Source organism: Branchiostoma lanceolatum, chromosome 5 (genome assembly GCF_035083965.1).
Source record: "Branchiostoma lanceolatum isolate klBraLanc5 chromosome 5, klBraLanc5.hap2, whole genome shotgun sequence".
Classification (NCBI taxonomy): Eukaryota; Metazoa; Chordata; class Leptocardii; order Amphioxiformes; family Branchiostomatidae; genus Branchiostoma; species Branchiostoma lanceolatum.
Window position 1 is genome coordinate 3,271,547 of NC_089726.1, and position 19,947 is coordinate 3,291,493.

At 41.6% G+C, this 19,947-nt stretch overlaps 2 protein-coding genes across 6 annotated transcripts in view; one reads left to right on the forward strand and one right to left on the reverse strand.

The window, feature by feature from the left end:
* On the forward strand, nt 1-15,019 carry LOC136434764 (low-density lipoprotein receptor-related protein 1B-like). The gene is made up of 18 exons (XM_066427808.1): nt 1-1,120; nt 3,479-3,601; nt 3,965-4,081; nt 4,387-4,503; nt 4,643-4,753; nt 5,185-5,360; nt 5,506-5,658; nt 5,754-5,892; nt 6,766-6,989; nt 7,639-7,788; nt 8,016-8,154; nt 8,292-8,403; nt 8,868-8,944; nt 9,586-9,696; nt 10,756-10,869; nt 11,284-11,400; nt 12,827-13,339; nt 14,302-15,019. Exons 1-18 carry the CDS (start codon nt 1-3, stop codon nt 14,397-14,399), a joined length of 3,711 nt encoding a protein of 1,236 aa, XP_066283905.1. The 3' UTR covers nt 14,400-15,019.
* The window catches only part of LOC136434444 (synaptophysin-like), a 14,496-nt gene continuing 9,485 nt past the window's right edge, over nt 14,937-19,947 (reverse strand). For all 5 annotated transcript variants that reach the window (XM_066427244.1, XM_066427242.1, XM_066427243.1 and 2 more), the window contains 2 exons: nt 19,173-19,376; nt 14,937-18,639 (listed from right to left, as the gene is read on the reverse strand). In XM_066427244.1, the coding sequence (XP_066283341.1) occupies nt 18,466-18,639; nt 19,173-19,376 (378 nt within the window). In that variant the 3' untranslated portion in view covers nt 14,937-18,465. The remainder of the gene's footprint in view (nt 18,640-19,172; nt 19,377-19,947) is intronic.

Genomic DNA, 19,947 nt, shown 5'->3' on the forward strand with positions numbered 1-19,947 from the left:
ATGACGTCTACATTTCCCCCCGAAAAGCTGATCATGGCGACCGGCTTGCTCGTATTCGCCTGTCTGTTGTCCATCGGTCATGCCCAATGCCCCACTTATCCCGGTATGGTATGTGACGGTCGAATTCATTGCCCAGGCGGTTCGGATGAGGAAAATTGCACAACCAAAGAGTGTTACGACCCGGACTATTTCAAGTGTAAAAGTAGTGGAGTATGTGTCTCTCTATGGGTGCAATGTGACGGGGAGATTCATTGTGAAGACGGTTCAGATGAGAAAAATTGCACAACCAAAGAGTGTTACGACCCGGACTATTTAGTATGTTTCCCTCCAGAGTGGCAATGTGACGGTTGGGAATATTGTGAAGACGGTTCAGATGAGAAAAATTGCACAAGCAAGGAGTGTTACGACCCGGACAAGTTCAAGTGTGAAGGTAGTGGAGTATGTGTCCCTCCATGGCAACAATGTGACGGTGTTGAAGATTGTGAAGACGGTTCAGATGAGAAAAATTGCACAAGCAAAGCGTGTTACTACCCGGACCATATCAAGTGTGAAAGTAGTGGAGTATGTGTCCCTCCATGGCAACAATGTGACGGTGTTGAAGATTGTGAAGACGGTTCAGATGAGGCAAATTGCACAAGCATTAAAGTGTGCTTTATATCTGGCGATATCAAGTGTGAAAGTGACAGAGTATGTTTCCATCCTTCGCGACAATGTGACAGTATTGAACATTGTGAAGACGGTTCAGATGAGGTGAATTGCACAAGCAAAGAGTGTTACGACCCGGACAAGTTCAAGTGTGAAAGTAGTCACGTTTGTATCCATCCAGGGTCCCAATGTGACGGTTTCGCTGACTGTGAAGACGGTTCAGACGAGGAAGATTGCACAAGCAAAGAGTGTTTCCACCCCGACGATTTCAAGTGTGTAAGTAATGGAGTATGTGTCCCTCCATGGTTTTCGTGTGACGGTGTTGATGATTGTCCAGACGGGTCAGATGAAATTTGCGCCGCCGATGATTGTCCCCCGTCCCATCATTTCTGTGGACTCGGTTCCTGCATCCCTGAAACGAAGCTCTGCGATGGCGTCCGTGACTGTTACGACGGGTCCGATGAGATCGGCTGCGGTAAGCCCACATGTCACCTTCTCGTAAAATCAAAGGGGACTCACCAGCACAGGAAAGCGTTCTGGTTTGCATATAACAAGAGTTCGTAGACCTCATATCTCCATGAACTATTCTGTTTATGCAAATGATTTACACATTTACATAATATATGCTTGGTCATAAACACATTTGTCTAACTTACACATGTTGCAATATTGGCGAGGTATTATTTTCCACTACTATCACTCATGGTGCTTTTGCATTGAGTATGCAAATTAGGACTTTATTTGCATAATTGGAATCTGTTGATGCTCCACTTGTCATTAACTAAATATGTTACATATGTTTAAGTCTTATAACGGAAATGACTACAAATATAGATTTTCCACTTTAGTTATGCAAATTAAGTTCCAATTAGCATAATTCCAATTCATTATGTACATCTCTGTCTAAGCTACCTGCATACTAAATATCATGGAAATCCGTTGTTCCTTTGTTCAGTTATTCTCCTCAGAAGATTTTCACGATAGCGCCCCTACAGTTCCACAGAAAGCTGCTAGGGGGCCGAAACGTACACCACTTCTTTATTACATCACAAGTTGGTAAGCCACCCAAAAATCAAGACCATAGCACGTCCAGGTCAAAAGATACAAAAACGGAAGTTCTGTTGCGGAACCAAGGTCACATACCAGGGGGCCCAAAATCAACCTCAAATTTCGGCTATACTAAATATCATTGTAATCCAGCAAAGGGTTCTTGAGTTATGCTGACTACAGTAGTGCAGAAACACAAACACACACAAACACACACACACACGCAGACACACACACCCAAAACTATACCTCCATTTTTCATGGAGATAATAATGCAATAATATCTTATTTTATTGTATTGTATTACAATTAGTACCAGGATGAATTAGTACCAGGCAGCATGTGCATAATACAGCAACAATATTCTGCCTTCCCCCCACCCCAGATTACCCTCCGGACGAATTACATCTAGGTGTAACATATCAGATTTCAGCCGACAGATATTGGGCGAAATTGATTGGGCGATGACATGAAAACTCGGGTTGATCTTATTGATTCTTGGTATTTTTTTGGTCAACTTATGGGTTCAGCAATTTCATTTCCCACTTGCTTTGGGTCAAAAATGATATCTATCAATCATGTTATTTAGCCCTTCTCAAGATTTAAAAATGTGACATGTGTAAGTTAAAAGTGCACATTACATGGCATAGATTACATAAACGACTTGTAGATAGGTCTTAGGAAGACGAAAGCCAAGGTTGTGTATTGGCCACCTCGCGGCTTTTCATGGTACTGCAACAGAACTAGATTTTTCGGTGGTGGATAGCTTGCTAGGAGAAAGTGGAGCCCCTAGCAGCTTTCAGCAGAACGTCAGGGACGTTTTGTTAAGAAAATATTTCAAAGAGGATAACTGAAGAAAGAACATGATTTTGGGCAAGTTGACAGCTTAGACAGGGATGTTATGCACATTATACAAAATAGAACTACATGATTAATAAGGAAATTCTATCATACCAGTGCTTTCCGTGTATCATTGGTCCTGGAGTTGCTATGGTCTCAACTTTTCACGTCGGGACGAAGTGGTTTAGGTTTTGGCTCCCTAGCCGGCCTACAAATGCTACTAAAAACTTTCGAGAGGCTACTTGAAGAAAAGGAGACGTATTTCGATGACTTAGGCAATGTAGATAGCTTTGACAGAGATATGCACAAGTTTAATAGATGCAAGATATGCAAATTAGGACTTTATTTGTACAAATAATGAAGACATTTTATAATTCCAGTGTTTTGGACAACGGTATATATATATATATATATGTAGTTTATGGTAGGAGGAACAGTAACATATATGAAATAAAGGAACAGGGGCCTACTTTGCTTGCAAACATACTTCCTTTGACGCCATAACGTGTTTTGATTGCTTGGACATAGCAGGTTACAACGAGTTAGTCAAGACTGCCTCTTTTGGTACGTTTACGCATATCAAACGCGCCTTTGGCGTGAACACAATTCGGAAGTTATATGTTGTATCTTGGTTGTTACGATACACCACGAGTGCCAAACCTGCGCTGGCGCAACTTCTTGGCGGACAAAAACTCTGATCTGTTATTCCGGCTGGACATTAACCTTGCTTTTAGTAGTAGTAATGTCGAACTGAAATCTAGCTTTTAATTGTATTAGTCAACGATTATTGGGACGTATGAACTGTTAACGTTTGTTGTACATAGTATTTTGATCGTGTATACGTTATTGTAAGCTGCGGCGCAATTCAGTCTCTATACTGCAATGCCGTTTTTTCTCATGTGTTTTTTTTTTATCAATAAACCATTTACTACTACTACTTGTACAGTGTGCACCATTGTCGAGGTCCAGTGTGAAACCACCGGCAGATGTGTACCACAATCCAGACTGTGCGACGGCGTCAGGAACTGTGAAGACGATTTGGACGAGCTGATCATGACTTTGTTTTGTCGTGAGTTTCTTTTAGATTACTAGGACTACTAGTGTAAGAACAAACATATATCTATCTATGTATCTATCTCTGTCTATCTATATATTTATCTACCAATTTTATCAATCGATCAATCTATTCATCTCTTTCTCACTCTCTGTATCATTCTCTGTCTCACTCTGTCTCACTCTGTCAGAATCACTCTGTCTCACTCTGTCACACTCTGTCTCACTCTGTCTCACTTCCCCCCTCTCTCTCATATACAGGCCTTTTGCATATCTATTATTATGTATTACATTGGAATTGAGGTATTCTTTCACCCATCAATCGCCGTTATGATTTGTACAAAAAGCCGAGATTTGATTCCGATGTACATTTCTCCAGTGTCGTGTGCAGAGCAGGGACTGTGGCAGTGTGACAGCGGCAAATGCATCAATAGTGCCTCGGTGTGCGACGGAGACAAGGACTGCTCTTCTGGGGCAGACGAAGAGAACTGCCACAGTAGGTTCCTATATAAACCGGTCGCATAGAATACACAGACACACACACAGACACACACACACACACACACACGCACACACACACAAACATATGCATACATACATACGCACACACGCGCGCGCGCGCACACACACACAATATTGTTGTCGTTGTTCTATTAAATCATAGCCTTGGTGCCATCCTATTTCTACCGGGGCTCCCACACTCGCTACCCTTTAGGGTACCGAGCCCCGGTAGAAATAGGATGGCACCCAGGCTAATTAAATCATTGATACTTACACAACAATACTCTCCGTTACTTACAGCTCCCTGCAGCGGTCTCCAGCTGGAGTGTGACGGGAGGTGTCTGCCGAAATACCGCGCCTGTGACGGGCTGGAGGACTGTCCGAACGGGGAGGACGAGATCAACTGTACAGCCGGAGGTGGGAGTCAGTTAACGTGTCTTTGTCATACAAAACCCTTATGGGAAAGATAGATGTTGTAGATAAAATACTGTCATCGATGGAGTAATCTTGTAGGCAAGACAAACATTTCCATTTCTAAAAAGCGCCACCCACACAGGTTGCGGTACTAAGCAGTTTCACTGCTCGAACGGTTCCTGTCTGTTGGAGTCTCAGCTGTGTGACAACCTGACGGACTGCAGTGGAGGGGAGGATGAGGACGACTGTGGAGGTAGTCAGATTAGCTTTCTCTTTGCAGGCACCATCTAATTGTACATTAATTGTCACAAACAAACATACATGTACAAAGAAGCGAGAAGAAGTTGACTCTACTGGATTAGCTTAGCTTATCACTTTCGTCTACCATGTATGTTTACACAATGTACTGCATATATGTCACTGTATATGTCACTTACATGTTAGTTAGGTTTATGTTAAACGACCTGTATCTAGCCCCTCGGGGCACGAACATACAAAAAAGGTCTTCATTCATTAATGACAGTGGGCTCCATACATTCAGGAATGATTAGGTTCATCTGTATCAATTGTACCAAGGAGGCTTAGAATAAAAAGTTGAACGTCCATAATTGTATCCAGGCCAAGGTTCTAAATTTCTCAAGCAGTGCACCAAATAAGCTATGTCTCACAGACATTTCCTCACAGATGTTCCACCTCCTGACTTCCCGCTTGGTTTGGCGAGTCGGTACATTCCCGATGTTTACGTCACTGCCAGTTCCGAGTACAAGTCGGAGTTCTCCCCGTCCCAGGCTCGGCACACTCCTCCGAATACACCAGGATACTGCTGGGTACCGAGTTCTGTGGCGGACCAATGGCTTCAGGTACCTGCTATTCATTGTTTCTATATTGAATCTAGATTATAGTTATGAAGAATTTGTACTTAAGTTCTATTACGTTGTTGCACTTGCAAGTTCAATGACACGATAAAAAATGAAGCATCTCTTTACTATGTATGTTCAACTGCAGGTGTACTTTGGCAAGACGACTGACGTCACCGGCGTGGTCATCAGTGGAGGCGGCTCGAACTGGGACCTGGGCAGCTGGGTGACGTCATTCACTCTGGCCTTCAGCATGGACGGCGCTTCATGGGTACCGTACGACAGAAACCAAAACGTACAGGTACAGTCAAATCTGTCCTAAGCAACCACTCAAGGGCCTCATTTCTGACTCGGTGAATGGTGCCTGACATCTTTCTGATCATTTTTGTTGCACAGGTGTTCCAAGGAAACCGAGACCGGTACAACAAAGTGAGTCGTCCTCTCCCAACTCCTGTGACGTCACGCTACATTCGTCTGCACCCGGCAGGCTACGAGGGCTGGGTTGCCATGGTGATGGAGGTGTACGTCACAAACGGTTAGTCAGTGCCGCTGTTCCACTAAGTCTCGGACCGGAGTTTCTTTTATGCTTTTGTAGAAAGGCCGTAACAACACAAATCCAGCTGTAAACTAGTTTCCATAGAACTATTTTTTCAATATGTAACAATACCATGACAGAAGCATCTACTTCATGGATATCTAAAAAAAACAATGTATCATGCATGTTTTGTTGCTTGAAAAAATTTCAAGGTTGTAGCATCTTATATGTGAGCTTTCAAAATAAAAGGTGCTAACCCTTAATGAATAAATTCCCTAGTGTAATTGAATATGTTTGTATTTTATAGGGTTTGCTTATAGGGGGCTTCAAATATATCAAACCACTACTGTCTTGGGCTAGGACTCTAAAATATTTATGACAAACACCCGATCAGTAAGTTTTATAGGTATCTGATCACCTACCCGATCTTCTGATAACATCTCTTGGGGTCGTATAGCGTAACGGCAGGAAACGGTCCCCGGTTCGAATCCCCTAATGCCACCGATGTTGTTTTGTTGTTTCCTTTGGAAAAGACAATTTACACGACTTGTCTCTCAAAGGTAAGATTTTTATCATACTCGGCACTCCTAAAAACTTGAGTGCAGTGCCACATTTTTTTCTTTGTTTGTTTGTTTGTTTTATTTAGAACTCCATTAGTATAAAATGTGTACATATTTTACACTATTCCTCCTGGAGTCCGCAGAAATTGAATACAATCAAATCAAATACAGGAACACATTTTGTATACAAAGGTTGGACAGTAAATTAGAATACTAAAACATAATGAACTTAAAAGTGAGCGTCCTTGTCTGCCCACTGAAGTAAAGAAAATAAAACTAATAATAACGTCCTGTTTATCGCTTTATAATTTAGACGAGAACACCTGGATGACACAAGACGAGTACTTCCCACTGGGAGTCGGACTGGATCCCGACGACCCTGCCGCGGTTCCGAAGATTCCCGACCTCCACATGACCGCTTCATCGCGAAGGACCCAGTTCTACCCCTGGCTGGCACGTCTGAACAGCGGGAGGGGGCAGCAGCGTGGGGCGTGCTGGGTCCCGGATCTGGGCCATGACACCAACCGGTGGTTACAGGTACACTTGTATTAATTATCCTGTCCCGTTCATATATCTACCTATAAAAGCCAATTTTTATACAAATCTATACAAAAAAAACACGAGAGAATGCGAGTACGCATGTGCGGTGTCAAAGGTGAAGGCCTTCACCTTCAAGCCAGGGGCTTTCACACAGCACACGCGTACTTGAATGTGTGAAAGTGAATGTGTGAAGTTAAAAATGATAGGTCCAAGGGGTATAGGTTATTTTTTTTCAGAATTCTGAAAACCATCCGCAGAATTCTGCATTTACAGAATTCTGAAAACCATCCGCAGAATTCTGAAAACTATTCTCAGAATTCTTCCATATACAGAATTGTGCAAAACATCCGCAGAATATACCGGCCATACAGATGCATATGTATATGTACATACACAGTTAAACAAAATAATGTATACTCCACAGATGGTCGAGAGCTCAGTTCTGATAGGAATTAGCTTTCCATAGCTGTCCTCCTTCGCATTGCCATTGGGATTGGGATTTTAAAGGACCATTTCCGTAACCTATTTTGCTAACGCCGAGAAAATGAGTCTTTGGCTCTTTCTGATAGCAAGCTAACAAAAATGACAATTCTTATCAATGAAGTAGAAAAAGTAAAGTGAGCTGTCTCATTTAATCGCACTCCAGATAACGCATGACCAGGTGTACGAAGTTGCCGGTGTCATCACCCAGGGGGCTTACAACATGGACGTCTGGGTCACTTCCTTCAAGCTGGCGTTCTCTGTGGATGGGGAATGGACAACGTACACAAACAGCACCGGGGACGGTGAAGAAATGGTCAGTTCAACTTCACATTGTAAAAACAGACAGGACAGGGTGGCTGTTGAGAAATAGAATAGTGTCGAAGACGTCTTCTTTTAGAAACTTCTGTTCGGGCCAGTGCTGTCCTGTCCTGTTGACAAAATGATACAGTCTTTCCAAAAGCTCTTTCTATGGTTACATGTTAAATTCAACAACAAGGCATCCTTGTTTCCAAGTAAACAGTACCGCCTTTTTTGTTTCAGGTGTTCCAAGGGAACAGCGACAGCTACCGCTACGCTCGCAACCTGTTGGACAACCCGACTATTGCACTCTACACTCGCTTCTACCCGCTCACTTTCTACGGTCAGATCGCACTGAGGGTCGAGATTCTCATCAAACATGGTCAGAAGTATGATTTATCTATAACTAATCAATGTGTGCCTTGCTTTCCACCAAACCAACAGAACATAAACATGATCTCCTTGTCATATGAACGTGGTTATATCTTCGGCTTCAATTGGTATTTTAAATTTTACAAGGTTCCGGGTGTTCATCTGACGAGATCTTGTGTAACGAGGCATGTCGACTGAGGGAAAGTTTCTGTCAGGCTTTTGACGGATGTGTGCCACAGCGCTATAACAGTGGAAACAAGTAAATACAATCACTTGACCACTTCTTTTCAAAAACCAGAAAAGCAGACTTTTCCCCTGATTTTCGTGATGAAATAACTGTAAGCTGTTCTTTACGATGTTTGAGGTTGCCATGTTCGTAACGTTACTGCTCAGCTATAAGGCTGCAAAGTAATTGCAATTAGGCTAGAACATCTAATTCATACTGACAGGGTGATGACAATTTGATGTAGGTATTGCTCTTAGATTTGATAGCTGAAACTGACATAAAGATGATTAAAGGATATTATTAGTTACTTTGTTAAATGAAGGGACTACCCTAAAGATTAATAGATAGATAAATTAGGAAATTACAATATCATTATTTGATTAATAAGACATACATGCAAATTAATTCTTGATTTCAAACTGCAAATGAGCAAACAACATTTAAAACACTTGATCTGAATACAAACAAAAAAGACTCATAAACTGCCTGTGTTGCAGACCTGTCTGTGAAGATGTGCTGGAGGCTGAGTGCGGACTGGAGTTGGCCATGAAGCTGGAGGATCTCGGATGTTCGGGTTCGTTTGTTCACCTTCCACCACTATGTACATAGCAGTCAGGGCTTACATACGGTAGTACCCGGTTTGCGTACCAGGTGCCTAATGAACAGTTAGTCTCTACCAGACTAACCGCGCCGGCTATAGGGAGAACATTTGCCGGGGGACTTTGGCCATGGAGGGTAACATTCAGGGTTGCAATATTGGACCCTATCTCCGTAGCCGACCCCCTTCATACAGTTGACTCTATTTGGCCAATTTCTACTATTTTCCCGGCGACCCGCAGAGGCTGGTAGAGTCTGATTAATAGTAGTGATGCAATATGATATACAACTGTATAGAACACTGCAGTACTGAACAGACAGGCTTGTTGGCGATAACAGTACCCGGGTTGGATGATCATGACTCGTGTGCCTGACAACACTTAACAGTACTGAAGAGTCTCGTTTGGGGAGAACATAACTAGTATTGCAACCTGCTAACACGAAATTGCATCTGTTTTCCATTGGCAGAAGTCAAAATGAAATGGATTCCAGCCTCTGTCCATGTAACTTGCAGCGGTTATGGATAGAATTCTGACTCAGATAATTGTGCAATTCCTGAATGTATGTAATATACCTGTCATTATGAAGGGTTTGACACTTTCAATATTTGCCTTGAAGAAATCGACAGGCAGTTCAGCCCGTGCGGGGATGGTGACGTGTTCCACGATAGTCAGGCTTGTGACGGCAGAGAAGCCTGCTCAACTGGGGAGGATGAGGCAAACTGTGACGGTAAGACTCCTTAGCTTCGGGCCCATTCGTACTAGCCCCAAAAATCACACGTGTAACAGTGACTAGTTTTAAACTGTTTAAAGGGATGGTCATATGCATGCAGTTGTTAATAGTATGCCTATGGCAACATTCTGCGGTCTCTTTTTAACTGTCTGTCTCTCATTTTAGCTGTGAGTATATATATATATATATATATATATATATATATATAGATAGATAGATAGATAGATAGATAGATGGATAGATGGATAGATGGATAGATGGATAGATAGATAGATAGATAGATAGATATAGATAGATATAGATAGATAGATATAGATAGATATAGATAGATATAGATAGATATAGATAGATATAGATAGATATAGATAGATATAGATAGATATAGATAGATATAGATAGATATAGATAGATATAGATAGATATAGATAGATATAGATAGATATAGATAGATATAGATAGATATAGATAGATAGATATAGATAGATATAGATAGATATAGATAGATATAGATAGATATAGATAGATATAGATAGATATAGATAGATATAGATATCTCTCTCTCCTACTCAATAAACATTATACCCCTACCCAATTTTTTAACCTTATCCTACTCAATAAAATGTTTGAACCTTATCCTACCTTAACATACATGTATCAAGATATTGCTTGAATAGCTAGGCACATGACTAACGAAGTTCTTTCACTCTTCAACCAAATTGTTAAACATGAAAGTGGACATTTAATGACATAACAATAGTAATAATAACTTTATTGCACAACAATTCTTCAAGGTACAAAGCATGGCAGCCACTACTACATAAATAACATTTTATTAGGCTAATTATTATTTATCTTATACAATATGGTGTGGTAATATGGGATGACAATGTAATCATTGGAGGAGTTTCTAACGTCTTGACATTCTTTGATATATTTTCCAATGTGTACCATGCAGGGGTTGTCACATGTCATTATGTACTTAAATTTGCTATTCAAGTCCATTGAGATAAATCCACATGGGAGACCACCACATTCTGTGTCTTGTGTTCCCTTCAGTGTGTGCGATGGCATGTCCGACTGACTCGGGAGACCCCTGTATCCCGAGCGAATGGATCTGTGACGGACTTCTTGACTGTCTGGATGGGAGGGACGAACAAGGCTGTGTGCAAGGTAGGTGCAATATGTTGGGCTAGTGGCCTGTCTCTGCCTTCCAATAGGTTGTTGATCACATCGGTGCCATATTGCCAAACTTCCTTCCAACAACCGCCCGACCCCTTAATGGTTGCTGGGGGTGGGGGTAATGAAAAAAGTCACATGTGGAAGGCTCACCGGAATTTGAATTTGCCAATCTGATCTACCTCTGAAGTTAGAGTTAGATATTGAAGCACACGAAGTTTATAAAGTTTTTTTTTTCATTCATCCATTGCCCAAAACGAGGACGCTTTACAGTAGAATGTTTCTGTATGTCCAACAGTAAGAATGTAAGGTAAATAATCTATTGGTAAGTCTCTCCAGCCTATACTCTATAGGCTTTGCCCGAAGTTGTTGCCATGGTTTAACTGTGCTGTGTACTTACCGTGACAGGAGTGCCCAAACACTGCTTTTTCACCTGCCGAAACAACGTCACGTGTTTGCCAACAAGTCAGCTGGGGGACGGATATCGGGACTGTTCTGATGGCGAGGACGAAAGACCCGGGGACAGTGAGTCATGATCTTTACAGCACCGTTTACATTGCAGATTTAGTGTATTGCATTGTATTGTATTGTATTGTATTGTATTGTATTGTATTGTATTGTATTGTATTGTAAAGGTAATTCAAGATGTGCTATTGTCGTTCTAAATTAGAGCTACAAGGAGATGCGAACAGACATACCGGTCTCATTTATTCTCTACAGATAGTCCCATTTCTCGGGAATGTATAGTCACAACCTGTAAACCGTTTACATTACAGATTTAGTGTATTGTATTGTATTGTATTGTGTGTCATTGTGGTGTAAAGGTATTTCGAGATGTGATATTGCCGTTCTAAATTAGAGCTACAAGGAGATGCGAACAGACATACCGGTCTCATTTATGCTCTACAGATAGTCCCATTTCTCGGAAATGTATAGTCACAACCTGTACACCGTTTACATTACAGATTTAGTGTATTGTATTGTATTGTATTGTATTGTGTGTCATTGTGTTGTAAAGGTATTTCGAGATGTGATATTGCCGTTCTAAATTAGAGCTACAAGGAGATGCGAACAGACATACCGGTCTCATTTATGCTCTACAGACAGTCCCATTTCTCGGGAATGTATAGTCACAACCTGTACACCGTTTACATTACAGATTTAGTGTATTGTATTGTATTGTATTGTATTGTGTGTCATTGTGTTGTAAAGGTATTTCGAGATGTGATATTGCCGTTCTAAATTAGAGCTACAAGGAGATGCGAACAGACATACCGGTCTCATTTATTCTCTACAGATAGTCCCATTTTTCGAGCAAATGAATCAACCCAGGACATGGCATGACCTCTGATCTGTAGATTGGAAACATGCAAAAGTCCGCAATGATATGGACAAAATCTCTTGCTCCTAATTAAAACAAGAAGTGTACACTTAAGCATATCCGTAAGGGGCATTGAAATGTGCTTGAACCAGTTAAGAAATGTAAAATTTTCTTTGGCAAGCCTAAAATCCACCTAGCAACCTTATTTTTTTGGTGTGTGTGTGGGGGGGGGGTGATGTACGATGCAGGTGTGGTGATTAGATGTGCTGTTAAGTCCAGGCCCTGAATTATTGATATCCGTATATTGTGTGTATCTAATGTAGATACCTGATCTACCCTTTAATGGTTGTTGGGGGTGGGAGTGATAGAATACATCATGGCTGCCCCCGGACTCTAAGACTGATTCTGCCACCTTAGTTCCTCTAAAGTAATTTAGAGATTGAAGCACAATAAGTTAAAGTCTATAGGGGTTTAATTCATTCATTCATGGTAAAAAAAAAGGTCATTTTTCAGTAGAATGATGTTGACAAGAATAGATTGTAAGAATTGCAGCAGCTAGCAACTTGTCTCGCACTGTCATGTATACAATCAAATTAACAAATCCACACACACACAAATCTGTTGCTACAGTTGAAGATGCTCTGGGGCGCATGTGGGACCCCTGCAACTACAACTGCGCGTCCGTCTACGGCAACGCGTCGTGCGTCCCTGACGCGTTCAGCTGCGACGATGACGCGGACTGTTTGGAGGAAGAGGACGAGCAGGGCTGTGGAGGCGTCGCACCTACGGCCGAAGATTGCCCGACATTCTACTGCGGCCTTTCCGGCTCTCCTGATCCGTACTGTGTGCACGAGCATCTGATCTGTGACGGGTACCCGACCTGTGCGGCAGGGGAGGACGAGCAGGGGTGTGAAGGCTCAGAGGTTTGCCTGACGTTCTACTGCGCCCATCCTGTCTCCCAGGACCCTACGTACTGCGTGCACAGTCATCTGATCTGTGACGGGAACCCGGACTGTGCGGCAGGGGAGGACGAGCAGGGGTGCGGCACCACGGAGGTCGCGTCCACTCAAGTCAGCACCGCGCCGGGCTTCGGGCCGACCGCAGAACCTACAAGTGGTCAAGTATCGTTCGAAGATCAGACAGGTACTATCATATCTTATCATTTTTTTCTCAATACAATACTCCCTGGAGCCTATAGCTAATGGTTTACAAATGTTCCTCAGGAAAGAGTTACTCCTATTGAAAACCACGCCATTCAAGTTTTAACAGTTGAGCTTGCAGAGACGTTTGGTCAACTATTGTTACTACTAAAACAATCTCCATTTTGATTTCCCCATCCTAAATAATGTTTTGGCTGTCCCTGTATAGAAATAGGGGGCAGCACGATGGCCTTGTAGGGAATATCATATCCCAGATGTTGCCCCTCATTAGTTTCATGCATGCTTTTGGTGAGCTTTATGTATATGCTAAATGTGTATGCTGATAAGTCTCGTAAACAAGTGATTAAGGTAAAAAGGTAAAGCAGGCATCCTCAATTGAGGTGAAGCATAAAGCTTTTTCAAGTAGCTAGTGGTAGTGCAATGCGGCTTCGCCACGGCTCGCGTTTTTGGCCAAGCACACCGGGTCACCCCTACTCTTTTCGAGAAGTGTGTTGGGTTCTTTTACGTGCAGAGGTTTGACCCTTGAGGTTTACGCCCGAGCTTCCTCATATACGGGGCCGCCGGCTTTACGTCACCATCCGAAATGACGAATGCAATCCCTTACTACATGTACCTTTCATTCACGTGATCTCTTTAAGAATATGCCATGTGGTTGGTAGCGTGGAATTTCTTTAACCGTCAAATTATGAATGCATGCTCTAGAATGCACTCTATGGTGCTACAAGAACACATCATCAGTGATGTAAGTCACGATGCACCCTCACTCGGGCCACCCAGAAGAGTTGATCAATCCCCGACTTGTGTCCAAGTGGCTTCCTTCCACGGTTCTTTCCTTCGGGACCACAACCTACGCGAGGCCTTCTATGCTTCAATGTTCAGGGACCTGTTTGACGTATACTTAGTACTGTTACTATTTGTTTCCTTTTTTTTTTTGTTTCGTTACAGAGCTCGATACAGGGAGCCATGGGTCCAAGTACCAGCCCATGATTTGGATGACAGCCGCTGCACTGGGAGGTCACATTCTCTACCGCCTGGCCTTTTAATCAATTCATTAGACCTCGGCTGTAGGACACAAAACATTGTGTGGGTATCCCCATAGAAAGAGTATAAAGCATGTCTGGATACCAGAAACATGATCTATTCATTTATTTATTTATTAGCAAGTGTAATAGAACACCACACAGTTTCTCAGGCAGCATGGTATCACGAAACATGATCAATGTTGAATCGTAGGAGAAATATATGAATCAGTTAAGTTAAAATCTGCTGGTCTTGCCTAGACCTTGTTTGAATTATTGCATGGAATGTGTCATATTTCTTATATCCAAGTCCATTGTATTTACCTTAAAATTGATGATATAGTGGAATTAATCAGAATTTCGACTTAGGCCTTAGAAGAAAATGTTCTTTTCAGAAACGATCCTGAAAACAAATTAGGGTCTGCAAAAAAGAAACATTGTAGTTTTTACCTTAAGAATTTATACAACATTGGTGTAGCTTTACTCCAGTCTTTAGAGCTGTTCTGAATTGTGCTGCTTGTCAAATTGTGCTGCTTGATAAATGACAACAAACCCTCAGAATTGTCAAGCATACTGAGTTTACTGCGAAGCAAACAGTTTCCTGAATATAGTAGATACGTTTCGCAATACTGCATTCTCACCACCACACAAGCAACTAGAAAGTCTCAACTACTTACCAGCTGTAGGTCCACTGAACAACGTGTTAACAGCAAGAGTTACTCCGTGTTTCGCAACACTAATTCCTTATTGTAACGTACAAGACTAAGTTCTCTTTTTACATACAAGTTAGAATAGGAAGATCTAGAGCAGATTTCACAACCAAGACATTTTCAACTCTAAATTCACAAAAGTCATAATCTACACATGGTTACCCAAGAAGCTGGATGGATTTTGGAACCGGCCAGACGTTTAAGGTTACATCCACTACCTTGCGCCAGTGACACTGATCAAGATCTGTAATCCAACCACAATTTAACCAATCACATGTCAATTCATAGTTTTTGATTAAAAACTGTTGTGCTACAGATCTTGCTCAGCATCACTGATAAAAAGAACATGATGCCACCTGAAAAGGATGAGTATTTCCCAAATCTATCCAGTTGCTTGCGTAACTGTTACCTAGCGAATCTTATTACCTGGATGTCTAACCTTCATTAACGCAAGTCACAATGTAATATTTTTCGAAGTAGCCTTTCCTGATAAACTTTCACTGACCGCTTTTGAATAAAAATACAACCAAATAGCATCATTATCTTTCCATTGAACGGAACTGTGCAATGTTCTTAAGGTTTTGTCATCTGTTTTCTTTTGGGATCCAAACATCTTTAAGTTGGTTTCTCAACACTGCCAGTAATGATGTTAAAACTAGTGAGAAATCTGCTCAAACTGTTCACGGTTGTACATTACATACTTTTTTCTTCACACACAATGTTACATCTGTAACCTCAAAGAGTATTTCCTGTGTACAATGGCTATTAGTATAATTAAGGTATACATCTTACATCCTGGGACTACAACACCTTTATACATCTACAGTCATCAGTAGTGGTAACCAATTTTGCATGAATGTTGTCTTTTTGTTACAAAAGCTGGTGCTACTATCAACACTTTCTCTACAGCTCTATACAGACACACTACAGGTGTACTCACGCACACATGATACACTATATAGGAAACATCATTGATAGCATATTGAAGTCTGTATCTTGCCTTTGTAATTATAGCAGTTTTGCCTTTACAAAACACTGTTCACTTGTGGTCCTGTTATGACTTTTTACATCGACTTTTATCCTAAGATATAGTCTGAATATGTGGTGGCATTCTTCTGAAAGGGCATGAAAAGCAGCACGAATTTGCACTAAACCAGCACACTTCCGAAGGGCAATACCGACAGTTTAAGTAGTAATAGCAACTACTACAAGAATACAACAGGACTATCCATAGTATAGTAAGAGCAGTGTACATGAACCATACACATCACAAGTTGGTGCTATACATTGAGGGATCTTCTGACGGAATGCATAAAAACACCACTGCAAGTCATACATGCTAGCAGGGGTTGAACAGAGGCTAGTTCCACATTTCTTCATTGATAGGACACACAACAGCAAATGGCTTGTATGCCTGGCAAGTGCTTAGAAAGAGTGGTACAAGTGAGTTTCACTGGTGCCGCAAAATGTGCTGTTTTATAAGTACATTCCATGGTTTCTCATGAATATCGAAAAGCACATTGAAAGCTTTCTCACCTTGCCTGTACAAAACAATGAATAGGGAACTTAATGTTAACATCTTCAACACTGCAACATTAACACTCATGTAGGCACATTACACCACTTCACAGTTACAATTGTACACCATCACTTCAAATGACTTCATGCTGACATGTATGAAAGTGTGGCTTATTTCAACACAGTACAACTTTGTATAGAACTTCTAGCTAATATACATCTTTCCTACTTAGTGTGAAGTGTGGCTACAGTCCTATGTCTTTTTATGTTGCCTCGAATAACATGGGTGTAGTTCACGAGACTATAGATAGGGGGCACACTTACACTACATTGAATGCGAACTTGACTGACTGGTGCAGGTAAGGACCTTAAGATATCTTGTCCTGGATTAGCTGTTAATCAACATGCAACATCTCTCTTTAAAGCACAGTACGTACAAACATACCACTACATGTTGCCTTGGTGTACTGTTATTATTTTTTCTCCTCGAAAAATTTAAGGAAAATCTGCACCCCCACACAATCCCCCAAAGTTAGATATAATGCCCGTTCAGTTTACTTTTTTCACATCAGATACAAGTACTCTAGATCTATACAAGTTAATGAAATACAAGTGGTAAACAGCTACTGTAACTCGCTTCTTCTCAAATTTCTAAATGTTTTGAACAGTGTTTTGAAAGTAATGTAACATGTAACACCTGCTTAACAGATGTATTACATTGTGACGGTATTGTGTGAAAAAACTGCATAAAAAGTATGTGTTACCTGTTGGTATTTTTCCCTGCATTTCTGCATTTTTATACTTCAGTGTTGAATTAGATTTGAGGTGTTCATATTGGAAAGAAAGAGAATAGCAGATTCTAGTGTAGATCACGGGATACTGAAAAACAGGTTTATTTTGCATATAAGATTGCGATAATCATAAGAACAAAGCACTACATGTACAATACCATACTTCCTTGTACTAAGAAAATATGTAAGGAATGATCACTAAAGAGTATAATAATTGCAGCTCCTTCCATCTGAAATTTCCAGGGAATTTGTTTTGTCCCCAAGAGAAAATTGTGTAATGCGTAATTCAACAGAACACCGTGACTACAAGGTCTGGCCTTAACTTAATATAACTTTACATCAGAAGATATTATCTCAAAGGAAATCTTACAGTCTAAGAAACCAAAACTTTGTGCTGAACTGAAATGAACTGAGAACTTTTACATACTACAGAAAAGCACATGCAAAAGTCCTGAATGCACCATACAAATGTTTTCAAAAATGTTAGTCTAAAAGAACTGATATGTGTGAAATTATTACACATACATGTACATGAAATCATTACATATGCGAAATCATCACAGTTTTTGAAAGCAATATATAAGCGTCTACTACGCATAACCACTTCAGCAGCATTTAATAATTAACAGTTCTCCTAACAAATTATAATATACAATGCTGAAGGACTTTCGAACGACAACTTTCTCCCTGCTGTCGAACCACACAGACAGCACAACTTCCTTTCCATAAGCCTACCATAGCAGGAAGAGTGTTGAGTTCACTTGTTGTCTCAAATAAAGCCATAGGGGAGGTTCACACTTGTGCAATTGTCAAGTCCAGATGAGTTCCGTATTGACATTTTGGCTTAAGTAAAGTTTGCAGGGAAGAAGTTCTTTTTCACCTTGACCCACTGTTGTGCAGCCTGGTTATCGAACCAACAAAACAACCTCCTGGGCCACAAACCTTACCAAAGACAAAAAATGTCAATTCGGAAGTCATACGGAAGAAGATGTATGCACAAGTGTGAAATCCCCATACCAACATTTGTATGGTGCATTGTAACCATTGTTAACTTGGCTGGAGTGGACCGGCTCATATCTGGCTGGGGGAGGACAGGGTGCCCCCCTCCATGCCGGTGGGGGTGCCCAGGGCGGGGCTGGGGTACTTTTTCTCGGCGGGCTCGTTGCGCTGTGCGTGCCACGGAGTCTCCTTGTAGGTGAACCAGATGTTCCCGGCCCACAGGATGAAGTTCAGGAATCCAAACAGCTGAGACAAAAGGAGGATAATTAATCAGATATGTTTTTAGAAAGCTGTATTTACAGTGTGGTTGTGACATGGGTGTGCAAGACGCACGGGAAGAAGATGAAGAAAGACTGAATGCAGGTATAAAATGGTTATTAGGTTTGACTGTGATTCTGCTACTCATGATGGACATGTTATACTTATACTTCCATTATCTAGCGGGCCTAATTAAGTAACAGTTTGGTACTCTTGTTAATACTGTATGGAACATTACCATCTGTATCATCAATCATACAAGAGAAAAGGGTACGGTTTGCAGGACACAGCTACAGAAACAAGGAAGAACTTGTAAGTGAACTCCTGCTCTGGGCACCAACTCATGGCCACTCCTGTGTTGGGCGACCCAGACACACCTACATAGACCAACTTGCTGGGGACGTAGGGGTGAGATCTGAAGATCTAGACCAACTAATGGCGGACCGTGACGCCTGGAGGGAGAGAGCAGCTTTAGTCCTGGCAAGCCGCCCGATATGATGATGATGATGATTGGTACTCACGATGGAGACGTTAAGGTTGGCGTAGGACGAGTTGAGCCCGGCATCGGTGCACACCGCGCCTGGTTTACTGCACAGCTTCGACACGCTCCCGTGGGTGTACACGTTGGGGGCGTACGTCGACCACTTGATGTCGGCCACGGCGGCGGCCCAGGCGGAGGAACTGGTGAACCAGAAGATGGCGAACGCCGTGGTGATGAACAGGTCCTGGTGGGGATTGAAAAGGGTCGCCATTACATCTACAACACGAGTACATTACTTCCACAGCTTCCAAAAAAGAAGTCAAACCCAGCTAATCTAGATATAGCCAACAATTGTATATAGTACCAGTAACCTATTGTTACAGCAAAGTCAGACACAGTTTACTGACGCATGTATGTTTTTCCTATGTTTTTATCATGCATTTGCAATTAGCCCACGGGCATGAACTTGCAATAAACTTCTATTATCTGAGAAATTTCTACCTAAACAAAAAGGGTGAGGGAGAGATCATCCAATACATTTGTCGAAAAGAGCAAACCAAGAAGCCCTGAACTGGCTGGAGTACTGGCACAACAAGATATGACGATGATAATGATCAAAAAGAGTAACACCAAATGGCAGCCCCTCCAGACCCTTGACAGTACTCTTAAACCATCTAATTAAATATTTGCACAGAAGTTGAACTAATTAGTAAGACAGGATAAACACGGCACAAGACACCTTATGGCAAGTTTTATAACAAGGAAGGGCAACTTTTAAAGATGACTGCTTAGTATGCATACTGCAACAATGTACC